General features: G+C 35.3%; 1 protein-coding gene across 1 annotated transcript in view; it reads right to left on the minus strand.

Moving 5' to 3' along the window:
* The window catches only part of MAP4K5 (mitogen-activated protein kinase kinase kinase kinase 5), a 232,703-nt gene that overhangs the window by 82,497 nt on the left and 135,695 nt on the right, over positions 1–14,511 (minus strand). Inside the window, exon 5 of the mRNA XM_044664786.1 lies at positions 11,617–11,681. Within this exon, the coding sequence (XP_044520721.1) occupies positions 11,617–11,681 (65 nt within the window). The remainder of the gene's footprint in view (positions 1–11,616; positions 11,682–14,511) is intronic.

Consider the following 14,511-nt stretch of genomic DNA (forward strand, 5'->3'; position numbering starts at 1 on the left):
CAATAAAATTGAAAATGAAAAGAAATGGAAGTTCCATTCAATCTGGCAGGCAGCAGACTCTGCATGAACCAACTAAGAGACTAAAATAGAAACCAGGGATTGAGAACAGGTGAAGCCTAATAGCAGCATTCAGACTAGCAGAGGCCTCAGCATCTAGTTTAGAAACAAACAAAACCTATCCAACTTTTTAAGTGAGCTAGAGGCATTAGCCCAGGCCCAAAATCCCAAAGTAAGAAGTGTCTGAAAATATGGAATATAGAGAAGAAATACTTTAGGGTTAAGAGAAGCCCATGAGATAAATCCAAAAGAAAAGAATCCCTGTAACAAATAATCAGTCCCAGAGGGAAAAAATGGTTTGACCACATATAAGAAAGACCAGGAGAAATGAAACAAGAGGTAAAAAATGAAATTAAAAAGAGTTCAGGAGAGAAAAAATGAAATAAGAATAAATTGTTTAGAAAATAATGGGGAAAACTTGATTCCATATTATACTCCATGAAAAACAAAATGGGCCAAACAGAACTTTAAATAGTTCAATGAGACAAGATTAGCAAAAATAAAAAGTTAAAAGTGTCCTGAGATTTCCAATCTTAAGAAGGTCTTAAATGAGATATGTAAAAAGCAAAGGAGGCAGGGACTATTATTATCCACATTTTACAGATCAGGAAACTGAGGCTGAGAGATGTTTAGTAACTTTCCCAGGGTAACATGACTTATAAATACAAGATTAGATTAGAACTTACATCTTCCATACTCTAACTTGAGCTTTTTTACCCACTATAACACTTTGGAATCTATGATCTCAATAGTAAAGGGAATTCCTAAACAAAGCAATTTCAGTGCAATTTTGTGCCTTCTCTACAATTGGTAATTTTAGACAACTGCCTAAAGTAGAGGTGTCAAGTATCCTTGAAACACTCTCAGGTATAGGTGAACTTTATTAAAATGTAATTGGAGAAATAGATAACAAAAATATCAAACATAGATAACACTACATTTAAAAACAAAGTCAATATGAAGCTTGCAGGGATCCTTCCTATGAGTGGTTTGGTGGTCCCCAATTCTATTTAGCTAAGTTAGAGCAATGGGCCAGAAGTCATAAAGTCTTGTCTTCCTGAGTTCAAATCTGGGCCCTGACACTTTACCTGTGTGACCCTTACCAAGTCACTTAACCTTGTTTGCCTTAGTTTACTCGTTTATAAAATGGCAAACCATTCCAATATCTTTGCTAAAAAAACCTCAAACAGGGTCACAAAGAATCAGACACACCTGAAAAATGACTGAACAATAGCAACCATTTCTATTTAAGTTTGACACCACTAAGAGGTTAAATGACTTGTTTATAATATTAAAGCTAGGATGTATAAGAAATGGGACTTTGAACTCAAGTCTTCTTGGCTTGCAGGGTGGCTTTCTATTCACACACATGCTCTCTCTAATGTTACCTAAAGCCATAGGGCAAAGTGAAAAAAGAATCCACTAATCTTCTCATCCTCCTCAAGTAAACAAATAAACAAAACCCACCAAAATACCATGGTCAATTATCTCAAGGATCTAAGTCAAAGAAAAAATACCACAAATAGCCAGAAAGAAGTAGTTCAAGGACGAGGGAGTCACAGTTAGGATGACACATGACTACAAAGCAAATAATATGTGAGAAGAAATCTTGGAGTAAAATCTTCCAAAAGGCAAAATATAAAGGCTTATAACCAACCACAACTTTCCCTGTAAATGAAGTATAATCCTACTGAAATGTAGAACAGGACTTTCAGGTATTCCTGAAAAAGAGACAAGAGAGAAATAAAATCCTGACATGCAAAAATAGGATTCAGGAGAAACTTAGAAAGGTAAACCTGAACAATTAGAGGAATCACATAATGGTAACACCATTACACGTTAATAGTTTTCATTCTTCAAGGGTCACAAAGAGAATGAAAAAAGACAAGTAAAGGGGCTAGATACAGGGCCATGTTCTGTTTTAAGAGAGGAAAAGAAAGGCAGGAAAAACAAACACATTATGGAATAAAAAAGGAAAAGAGGTCAAGAACTTACTATGTCTCAAATGGAGTGTGAGAAAAGAAGACTATACAAACAAGGAAGAAAGAATGGAAGTAGTAGACATCTCATGACGTCCTATAAAAAAAAAGTTGAACATACACACAGTTTGCTATAGAGACAACATTAAATTAAAAAGTAATAAAGGCTGGGCTAGGGAAAGAGAACAGAGAATTGTAAGAGAAAAATAGAGGTAGAAAAGGAATAGCCAAAAGTAATACAAACTTGGAAGGTTAATCATAAAAGATGAATAAAAAGAGAGAAAATGTAAGGAGATTAAGGTCTGGGAGAGGAAGGGCAGAGTAGTAGGAACAGAACACTTCAATTATAGATTTTGACTACTGATCAGAATCTCTCTTTCTACTCTAGTTTTTATTGTAATGAGGGGGGCAAGAAGAAAAGAGGAAATAGCTGAAGATTTTATAATGGAAATACACAAAAATCATAAATAAGAATGGGTGGGCTCATTTGTAAAATGGGCAACAGCAGAATGTATTATTAAGGAGAAGCCAATGATAAATTGTTTATAATAAACACAATTAGGGGACAGCTGGGTAGCTCGGTGGATTGAGAATCAGGCCTAGAGACAGGAGGTCCTAGGTTCAAATCCGGCCTCAGACACTTCCCAGCTGTGTGACCCTGGGCAAGTCATTTGACCCCCATTGCCCACCCTTACCACTCTTCCACCTAGGAGCCAATACAGAAGTTAAGGCCCAATAAACAAACAAATAAATAAATAAATACAATTAGAAAAGATTTACACAATTAAAATGAAGATTTGAACCTAAAATTATTATGCTTTAGGCAAATTTTTATATGTATGAGTATCAATCATGATCTCAGACAAAGCAACAGTTAAAATATAGTTAAAAGTAATTATCAGGAAAACTACATTATGCTTAATGAAAATAATATCAATATGGTACAGTGGATAAAAGTACCCTGTTTACCTTGTTTTCTCATTTGTAAAAATGAGCTGGAGAAAGAAATGGCAAATCACTTCAGTATCTTTGCCAAGAACCTCCCCACCCCAGTCATGAAGAGTCAAACAAAACAAAAAACAAGTGAACAACAATAATATATAGTCACCAAATGACATAGCATCTAGGTACATGAAAATAAAATTAATTAAAGGGAGAAATGGACAGTAAAACTATGAGTTGCAGACTTATTTCTGTTCCTTTAATAGCTAGATAAATCTAAAAAATAATGAAGAACAAAATTTTAGATATCTTAGGCGACAACTGAAAAAAGTAACATGCATATTTCTCAGTTATGCATGGCATTTTTATAAAATTCATATCATGGGGCATAAAAACCTCAGAAACAAATATAGGAAAGTATAAATATTAAATATATTCTTTACTACAACAAACACACAAATGGTCAATAAAAGGCCTTTGAGGAAAGGAGTCAAAACTAAACAAACTATTTAACTTAAACCTAAAGAATTGGTAGGTCAAAGAACAAAACATAGAATCAATAAATAATTTTCATAAAGAAAATAAGAAAAATGAGACGATATATCAAAATTTTAGGGATACAGGCTGATAGCCAAAAGTTGCACTGCCCTTGACAGCACAGCTGAAGCTAATCAGGACTCCCAGACCTGATAAACATTCCAGGAAGTCTCCACAGCCCCTTATCTAGTTGGCAACTACTTGTGCAAAGCTATTTTCAAACAGTGGTTTTCTATTAAGCATTCCTATGGCTCTTTTAATATAAAACAACCTATATTTCCTTTACTTGAATTGAGAAGTTTTCCTGACTCTATATAATGTATATAATAAAAGACATGTTCCAAACCGACTTTTTCTGTAATTTCTAACTGTTCTTCACTTAGTATCTATGAATCAGGTTCAGATCTGTGAAATTTCTATAAGATAAAGCACTCAATAGTATACAATTTAAAACATCATGGGAGTTGGGGGGGAGGATTGTTCCTTTATATCATAAAACCAAAAGCTGGCATTATGTTGAATGAAGGAAAGCCAGAGATCTTTTTAATAAGATCAAAGGGTAAATAAAGCAAGAAAAACTATTGTCATCACTCTTATATAATTTTAGAGATGCCCTCTATAGGAATATGACAAAAAGAACTTGAGAGAATAAATATAAACAAAACTTTTACTTTCTAATAGAAGACATATATGATGGTTTATTCAGAGAATCTATGATATTCAAATAAAATTAATTGAAATAATAATGTCAGCAATATGGCAAGATATAAACTAAACTCACAAAATTCCTGACTTCCTGTATATTAACAATGAAACTCAGCAAGAAGAGATTAATAGAAAAAATTACATTAAAAATACTTTTAGAATGCACATACAGTACTTTATGATGCTACAAAACATTTTTTAAAAGAAATTACATGACTAAATAATTGTAGACATTAATCATCCATAGTATGGTCATACCAATGTAATGAGTATGATAATACTATTCAAATTAATTATTCAGTGTCACACCAAACTGACAAATGGTCATTTACTTTAGAGATTTAAAAAATAACAACATTCATCTAGAGAAACAATAAGTCAATAATCATAAGGGAAATCATAAGGAAAAAATGGGAAGAAAAGGGGCCTTATAATACTAGATCTCAAACCATCCTACAAAGTAGTAATCATCAAACTATTTGGTAATAGCTAATAAACAGAAAACTTATTTACTGGAATAAGATCAAGCACAAAACCCCAGAACAATTAAACATGAAGCCCAGTGTTCTATAAAACTAAGGACTTCAACTAATAAAAACTTCTAGGAAAGCTGGAAAGCAGCAGTTAGGCAGAAACCCATTTAGACCAACATCTCACACCATATACTAAAATCAGTTCCAAATGGATACATGATCTAGATATGATCATATAATAAATAAATTAGAGGAACATGGAAGAAAAGAACTTCCACAACTGTAAGAATTCTTAAATAAAGAAGTGATGACAAGGATTAATGAAGAAAAAATGAACAATTTTGACTCTATAAAATTGAAAAGTTCTACATGAGACCAATCAATTCAATAAAAATTAGCAAAGGAGTAAGTTAATTGGGAAAAATACCCTCATATCAAATTTCTTTGATAATGGTTTAATATCCAAAATATGTAGGGTGTCCCCAAAAGCTTTTATTCAGTTTTAAATTCCACTAAAGCTTTGGGGGCACCTCATATAGAGAACCGATACAAATATATGAGATGTTACCCAATAGATAAATGGTAAAATATGAACTGCTGATTCTCAAGAGAGAAAATTCAAACTATCAACAAATTATAAAAAAAGGTTCCAAATTATGAATAATGAGAGTGATACAAATTACACTCTAAGATTCTAAGGTTTTACCTCATACCTCACAAAAATGACAATTACTAAAGAAGTAACAAGAGAGGTACATTAATGAACTGTTGCTAGAAATGTGAAGTATTCCAGTAATTCTGAAAATAATTGTGGAACTGTTCCTAAAGCCACTAAAATGTGTATACTTTTTTGACTTATCAGTGCCCATAGGCCCATATCTAAAAAAAGAGTAAAGATAGAGGGAAAGGATTCATATGTACCAAAATATGTTTTTTATTATAATAATGAAATGGAAACAAAGCAGGTATCCATCAATGGGGCAATAGTTGAACAAATGATGTTATTTGAATGTAATGGAATATTATCACATCATAAGTAATGATGAAAGGGATGGATTCCAAGAAATGAGGAAATCTTAAATACAGAGTATAACGAATAGAAATGGGAAAATTTTACGTCAAACTTAAGAACTGTGATAAATGCTAACAACTCCAGACAACTGATGATGAATCATGCTTCCCACACCTCTTGGGAGAAAGGTGATGGAACAGAGGGGAAGTATGAGGTTTATATTTTTAGATATAGTCAGCATGTGGATTTATTTTGTATGGTTATACTTGAGGTAGGGCAAGAGTGCTTTTATTTGCAGGGGATGAGGAAAGAAGTGTTGGTAGAAGAAATAGGATGTTAGTGATACTAAAAAAGAAAGAAAATAAAGGAACTTTAATTAATCACTTAAAAATTAAAATAAAAGGACAAGGAAGTTCAGAAGAGATAATGGATAAACAAGACAGTGTTGGGACTATTATATTAAATTTTGATTATACAAAATGCCATATATAGTGGGAAAAATTGATCTGTGAAAGTTCACAGTATCACATAAAATTCCCTTTCTTTGTATATTGAAGTATTATTTGCTGAGATTTAAATTTATAATTTTAAAAAAGCGTTTTAATATATCATGTTGGTCCAGGCAAGGTGATAAGGACCTATATTAGGCCAAAGACTGTATTCCTAGAAAGAAGATATCTAGAAGGTAGCATTTCCAGGACTTAGCATTTGACTGCAGATAGAGATGTAGGGAAATTTGTTGCAAGAGTACAGAGAAGGTCAAGGATGACCAAGATCATAAATGTGATACTTTCAGACTGTCTCTTTTCTACCTTCACTTAACCCATTTTCTTTTGAGGTTTTCTCATTTACATTTATGACCAGCTTAACTACTAGTTTTAGTATTTATTAACTTAATATTTATTAAGGTCAATCCCCCTCCTTTCTCAGGAAGTTCAGTACCTGGCTCAGTCTTTATTTCCAAACTTACTCCTATCCTCTGGGGCACCATTCATGTCAATGTCCCCATGAATACCCTGGCCTCTCAGTTTATCAATCTTTAAAACTTCCAATAAGTCCATCTTTAATTTTCCTCAGCTATACACACTCAGGGTCATAACCTTGACCAGATCATCACCCCAAACTGTTATATAGACATGACCCAGCACTCGGAAATTATTCTCTCCAATCATAACCCAATATTCTTTTATTTCTTATGCTGCCTTATCCATCCTATCCATTCTTTGTCTTCACTATGATGGGATTGCTATGTTTCCTTCCCTGTTCTCCTAGTTTATCACTTCTTTGGTGTTTCTTCTTTCCCTTCACAGATCTGATTCTATAATTATTCAGTCACTTTCAGTTACACCAAACTAGGTTGTTTCTCACTGTCTACTTCAGCCCTATTCATAGGGGGCAAAAAATACTTATGGAGAAAGTAACGAATGAGTCTTACAACTTTATTAAATGGATTCATTAGAAATTTACATAATCGAATTTTAACTGAGTTCTCACTACTACACAATTTTGTTTGTTCCTTCTATCACACTCTCCATAATAACTATGCTAAACTGTTTACTCTCTCCTCAACTCCTCCTATACTACCTCCTCCTGACCTTTCAGCTGAAGAGAAATCTCACTATCCTATCATGTAAACAGCAGCCATCTATAGCAACTTCCCTCTTTTCCCTCAACTACAAATCTTGAAACCTCTCTTCATCATGCCTCATTCTATCTTCTCCTTTGTTCTATGATGAAGATTTGATAAAGAAATTCTTCTCTATCCAGACTCCTTCATTTTCTCTCCTTTCACAGTTTCTATATCCTAATTCAGGCACTCTGTGTTCTTTATCCCATTCCCTTGTTTCTTGCAAAATCCTTCTTTCTTCAATTATTTCCTTTCTCCTCTTCAATTTCTCCTGCTCTAATATCCTACCTACAACCATTCTCAGGTTTCCCCAATGCTTGGAAAAATCTCCAGAGTCCTATAAATCCCTTCAAACCATCATTCTGTATCTCTTTTCCCTCTGAAAACCAAACTCCTAGAAAGTGATCTATAATCCTCATCTCTACTTTCCTCCTATCAACTCCTCCTTTCCTGATAATCCAGTTTCTAATCCTGTCACTCTACTAAAATTACTCTAAGGTTTCCAATGATCTCATAATAGCTAGCTCTAACACATTTTTCTAATTCTTCATTCTTCTCTGGACTCCACTACCATACTGCCAAATGACCACTAGACATTGCCACTGGATATAAGGTAGGCTTCTCAAATTCATGCATTCAAAATAGAAATATTTATTTTTCCCTAAACAATCATCCTCCCCATTTCTATTAGAATTACTCTGCTACTGTTGACACTTTCACCTCGCCAAACCTACTCAGTTACCAAGTCTTGTCACTACTACCTATCTTACATCTCTTGTAGCTGTCTCCTACTCCCTTTTCACCCAGCCTCTATACTCTGACTTTGGTCCTTATCACCTCTTGCTGAGACTATTTCAAAAGCCTCTTAATTGGTCTCATGGATTTTATATAATCTCTTTCCTTTTCAATGTATCCCTTCACAAAGCTGCCAAATCCATGTTCCTAAATTATAGATCTAACTATGTCACTGAATTTTTTTCAAAGACTCTCAATAACTCCCTACTGCTTTTGGGATAAAATGAAAAAACCAGCGGCCTATCTCCAGTCTGGGTCCCACTTTCCTATCTAGTCATATTTCATATTACTTTAACCTTCATAAACTTGCTATTCTAGCCACACTTCCCTACCAGACATTCCCTTTTCATTTCATCTTTTGTCTTTGCAGATAATACCTTTTGCCCTGAAAGTACTCCTACAGATTCTCAGGCTTCCTTTATGACATATCTTGGATACCACTTCCTACAAAAGGCCCTTCCCAATCCTCTTAATTATTAGCACTATCTCCTTCTTGAAATTATTTTATTAATATCTTGTATCACTGAATTTGTACGCATGTAAACATCAAGCAGTTCTTGAAAGGCAAGACCTATTTTTTTGTCCTTGTCCTCAGTGGTCACAGTGTCTTACAGGTAGCACATACTTAAATGGTTGGTGAAATGAATTGAAAAAAGGGAAAAACGTCACCCAGGAAACATGAATAATGTTTGTTAAGAGTTTTAAAGCCAAGGCAAAGACAGGTGTAAGATCATGATGTGAACGAACATCAAGGAAAGGTTTTCTTAAACATGAGGTCAGGCATGACACAGGAGTTTATAGGCATACATTAGAAAGGAAGATAATGAATAGAAGAGAAAGGTACTGATGGAATAGAACCTCCTGAAGTAGAGAGGAAACAGAGCACAAGTAAAAATTTAACTTTGGCACAAAGAAGGGTCATCTCATCTTCTGAAACTGGAACAAAGAAAGAGAGTTCCCAGGGGTGAAGAGATAAAAAGGTAATGAGGTTTAGATGAAGGTAGATGAAGAAGTTCATAAAAGAAGGTCTTAATTTCCCAAGTAAAATACAAGTCAAAATCATCAGTGAAAAATGTGGAGATTTAAATGTGTGGCTTTAAAAAGAGAAAAGTTTCAGATGGCCACTGTAGGAAATATGAATAGAGTCATTTTGGGAAAAATAAAAGGAATGACATGTAAACTTTAGGATTCATTTGGCCTTAAAAAACATGCATTTTTAGTGGATCCATCTAGTACAATTATATGGCTTTCTTTAGCAGTAGCTTACTGTTCAGTAGAATAGGTAGAAAAGACATGACAGGTACTATTCATACTTAAGGACCAAGTAATAAGTGAAAAGCAGACAAGGAGAGCAAAAATATCAAGGGGAAATGGCAATGAGTAGTTGAAATGGTTAGCTAAAGAGTAATGACTGAGGGGAGGAGAGTGAAGCCAAAACAAGACTGGGGAAAGCTGAAAGGGCTGGATGTTGTAATAAAGATGAACAGTTTTAGGAAGAATGAAGATAGGAAAAGGAAGGAAATGAGATTATGGTTAAAGAAATAACTTTCAGAATCCATGACCATGGGTAAGAGTATAGTTTGGGTTAATTAGGAGACCTAAAACATCCCTTGTGGAAGGCAGAGATTATGTGAAGTAAGCCTAGTGAACCAGATTAACTAAGATGTTGGGGTGCCTGAAGAAAGAGTGAAGAGATCATCAATCCCAAGGATGAATAGAAAAGTTGTAGAAGGGATTAAAGTATGAGCCAGCTACTGAAATACTTTGATAAAAGAGGTAGAGTATATATCTGGGGGGCTAAGAGATGGCAGCAACAAAGATCAGAATGGGATGAACTTCAAAGGAAGAGAGGTAGTTGAGTAATAATAGTAGAGGGAAAGTCTGGAAATGGTAGAGAGAAGCAAGAGGTATGCCCACTGCTCATCCTGAACTAGTGGACAGAAGACCTTAAAAGAAATGACAACCAGTACTGGTAAAGGTACTGGATAAGGTACCTCCTGAAAAAGACAAATGACTACAAGAATGTGAGAAGAGATATAGAACGAATGGTGTGAATGATAAGAAGGCACAGATCTTGTACCTTAAAAGCTTCCTTGAGAGAAGAAAAAAAGTTTCCAGAAGTCCCTTAGAGGTACTTTAAATATCTTTAAAAAAATAAATAAGGTCACCCAAAGAATTGGAAATTGAGGGGATGTCCATGAATTGGGGAATGGCTGAACAAACTGTTGGTGGAATACTACTGTGCTGTGCTATAAAAAATGATGAGCAGGATGACTTCAGAAAAAGCTGAAAAGATCTACATGAACTGATGCAGAGCAAAATCAATAGAACCAGGAAACTATTGTACACAGTAACAGCAATATTGTACAATGATCAACTGTTAAAGACTTCACTACTCTCAGGAATACAATTGAGCAGGGACAATTCTGAACAAAGAACAAAGACTAACCACCTCCAGGGAAAGAACTATTTGTATCAGATGCAAATCAAAGAATACTCTCTTTAACATTAGTTTATTTACAGTTTTGTTTGGGGATTTTGATTTTATATGAGTATTATCTTAATTCTATAACCAAATGGAAGTATGTTTTACATGATAATATATACATATTATATGTATATCATATATAACCAGATCAAATTGCTTAAAATCTCTGAGAGATGGGAGGGAGACAATAGTACGTCTTATAATTTCAGAAACCATATATTGAAAATTGTTATTAAGTGTAATTGGGAAAATAAAATATCTTTGAATAAAAATAAATTTTAAAAAACTAAAAGAAAAAGCCACCAAAGACAAGAGGTAAAAAGTTTATAAAACTTTAAGTGAAAGACCAATACCGTTTTATAAGTTTCTAATAAAATTTTATATCTTTATACTTGTCATTTCTCATGGGCTTTCTGAAGTGTTCTGCTTTCTAAGTGATGTGTTGGCAAGCTTTCTATGTTGGTTCTATTTGAGTCCTCCTCAAAGCACGTTGAAAGCACAGTTGGATAAACTGGTTACTAGAATTCTTTAGAGCTCTCCTAGTACTTTGTACCCTCTCCTACACACCTATTATAATATAACTTCAAAAGTGGATTAATCAACCCTTAGTTAATCAGAATAATCATCTACGTTGACAAATGAATAAATGAATTTATGCTATGTTAAAAATTTTTTCTATTTAAATGACTAACAAAAAGTTACTTTTTATTTTGGTGGTAGCAATCAAGAAGTTCAAAATATAAGCATATTTTAAAGATTTTGACAATATATATTGATACTATTCAAAATGGTAGCAAGCTCAGAGGCCAGGCAATATCTAATAGTAAATTTAAATTTTATTTCACAAATTTCTCATTTTAACTTGTTAAATTTTATTTTGCAAATAAACAAATTTATTAGAAAACAGTACTCCTACACTTAAGGGCAGATGGATAAAAGTTATACTTCAAAAATTCTTTTTAATTGTGGAAGTCCAAAAATCTAAAAAATGTTTACAGTACCATGGTAAATGTCTTGAAGTGATCCACCACCACAATATTCCATACAGATCCATAATTTTTCCCGACTGTTATGAAAGAAAAAGAAAATTAAAAGTTAGAATTTAAAACATCCCTAAAAAGCACTTTGGTTCAAATCCTGCCTCAGTCATATGCTGACAGTTATGACCTGGTGCGAATCACTTAATTTTTCGAGGACTTCACTCAAATGAAAGTGCACCACTTGATTTGCATTGGTAAAGAAAGTTTCCACATCTAGAGTTCTCTAGGTCAATTAAATCATAGGTCTAAAACAAAGAAACAACAAAAAAAAAATTTCTAGAATGTGCTTCAAAAATTGTTTCTGCTTCTCTTTCTTTTCTCTTTCTTCATGTACTTAAGGCTAAGTGGTAAGAATCAGGGAAGAGGACCATAGAATTCTGTCCTTCCTTCAGTCAGAAATGATAAATGGCAAACTTCAGCTGAATTTCTCCAAGCTGGAATAGTATTAAACTGGTTTATTTTAAAAAGTTGTAGCTTCTTAATGCCATAAATACAATTATAATCAGACTATTAATACTTCTAAAGATTTCCATTAAAGTACTTAAATACAACAAAAGTCACAAACATCATTATTATAAATATCATTCAATACAATTTAATAAGTATTTATTAAGGACCTAAGTGATTTTTTTGGATAAATTAATGGGGACTGGGAAATCAGCAAAGATCTTTTGTTGGAGGTAGCTAAGCCTCAGAGAGAGGATATCAAAAGGCAGAAGTGAAGAAACCATTCCAGGCTGAAAGAAGAACAAAGAGGAGACATAAAGCAGTAACATCGAAGGAAATACAAAGCAGCCAGTTTGGCAAAAATATAAAATGTGTGAGAAGTAGCAACGTAAAATTGATTGGAAAAGATAGGCTACAGCCAAACTGTATAGGACTTTAGGTGTCATATGGATTTGTATTTTATTCTAACGTCACTGAGAATTCTGGAACAGAAGAGTGACATGGATTAGGATAAAAAATATGCCAATTAATGGTATTTATTTATTTATTTATTTATTTATTTATTTTGCTTAAAGCCTTTACCTTCCATCTTAGAATCAATAGTACAAATTGATTCCAAGGCAGAAGAGAGGTATGGGCTAGGCCAGTGATGGGCAAACTACGACCTGTGGGCCAGATGCGGCCCCCTGAAATGTTCTATCTGGGGGCCCAACATTATTCCTAATCTGACAAATACAATGAGTAGGATACAATACAATAAAATTTCACAAGAGTTGCCTTAGAAACAAACTGACAGATGAGCATTTCCTTTCCTTTGGGCCCCTCTTTAAAAAGTTTGCCCATCATTGGGCTAGGCAATGGAGGTTAAGTGAATTGCTCAGGGTCACACAGCTAGGAAGTGTCTGAGGCCAGATTTAAACCCAGGACCTCCCATCTGTGTCATTTGAAATTGTTATAAGCCCTGGAAGACTACAACTCCCAGGACTCTCTCTGTTACAACTTCCCCTGACAACTCCTTTGTGGGAGGTGTCAGAGAAAGGATAAAAGGGAAAGTTTGGTGCCTCTTCACTCTCTCAACCCTGGAAGTTAGCTCTCTACCCTGAGCTCTCTCTATGCTGGAAGCTCTGCTCTCTACCCTGAGACCCTGATCTCTCTCTTAGTGCCTTTTCCCCTTTCTTCCTACCTCCTAGTTTTTTCTAGACCTTCCCTTTCTTAATCTAAATAAAACCTAGCTATTAAAAACCCTTAAGTTGCTCTCTGATCTTTTATTTGAGATTTGAGCCCCTGAAGGCCTCTGGTCAAGTTCCCTTGCCGGGGGCTGGGGACCACTACCTTCCTTTCCCTTCCTCTACCTTTCTCTCTCCTTTCTTCCATTCCTCCAATCCTCCTACCTTCATCCCTTCACTTTCCCCCTCACAGTTTATAATGACCTTCAGATGGACCTGAACCTGCCTTCCTGAGTCTCCTGACTATCCTGCCTGCCTTACTGCCTAAAGGTAAGCAAAAAATTTTCCCGTCCAAACCCAGCCCAGCGGGGGTTCCCTTCCCCTACTAAACCCCTGCCAGGCTCCTAGATCTAAATCCCACTGAACCCCAGCCTAAGAACCTAAACCCTGATCCCCCTTACCCCTGCTGGGCTAAAACCCAGCAGGGGGTCTCACTGAAAAACCTAGCAGGTGTCTGAAAAAAAACCCTGGACTCTTCCCCTACTCTTCCCCTGCCCAGCTCCTGTGCCTCGGCAGGAGATCCAAATCTATCACCTAAGCCCCAAATCCTTCACCCAACCCAGGAACCTAGCCAGCCTGCAAAAACCCCGGTCCCCTAGAGAAAAACCCAGCCAGCAGCAAAAGATGCAGCAGGGGGTCTGCCAGTGGCAGGAAAGCAAGATCTGCCCTCAGTGGTCCACCAGCGGGAAAACCCAGATCCCTCTCTACCTTCTACCAACCTACTAGCTTCAATCTCTCCCCTTGGAGAGATTTTGCCTTTTAAAAGGCAATACCAAAACCCTAAACATTAAAAACCCCCACTTACCTTGCTTATCAGCCTGGCGGCTTTAATTGCAGCTTTTGTCCATTTCACTGTGCTTCCCCCTCCCCCCATGTCCTTACTGAACAGCAGTACCACCCTGGCCACTAGAGGCCAGCACTGAGCACATGTGCTTCCCTCCTTTTTTTTCCTTGCTAAGTTGCAGTGCTACCTTTCTGCCACTGGAGGGCATCACCAAGGACAGCGCCAACAGTGCGACTTTTTTGCCATTGGAAGGCAGCACCAAGGACATTAATAATACATTAAAAAATAATAATAATAACTTTTTCTGCTGAAACCAAATAATTAAAAACAAATACATAAATAAGAACAAACAGTTGAATAAAAAAAATTAGAATTAAAGCAAATTGAATAAAGGCTAGC

This window comes from Gracilinanus agilis, chromosome 2 (assembly GCF_016433145.1).
Source record: "Gracilinanus agilis isolate LMUSP501 chromosome 2, AgileGrace, whole genome shotgun sequence".
Taxonomy (NCBI): domain Eukaryota; kingdom Metazoa; phylum Chordata; class Mammalia; order Didelphimorphia; family Didelphidae; genus Gracilinanus; species Gracilinanus agilis.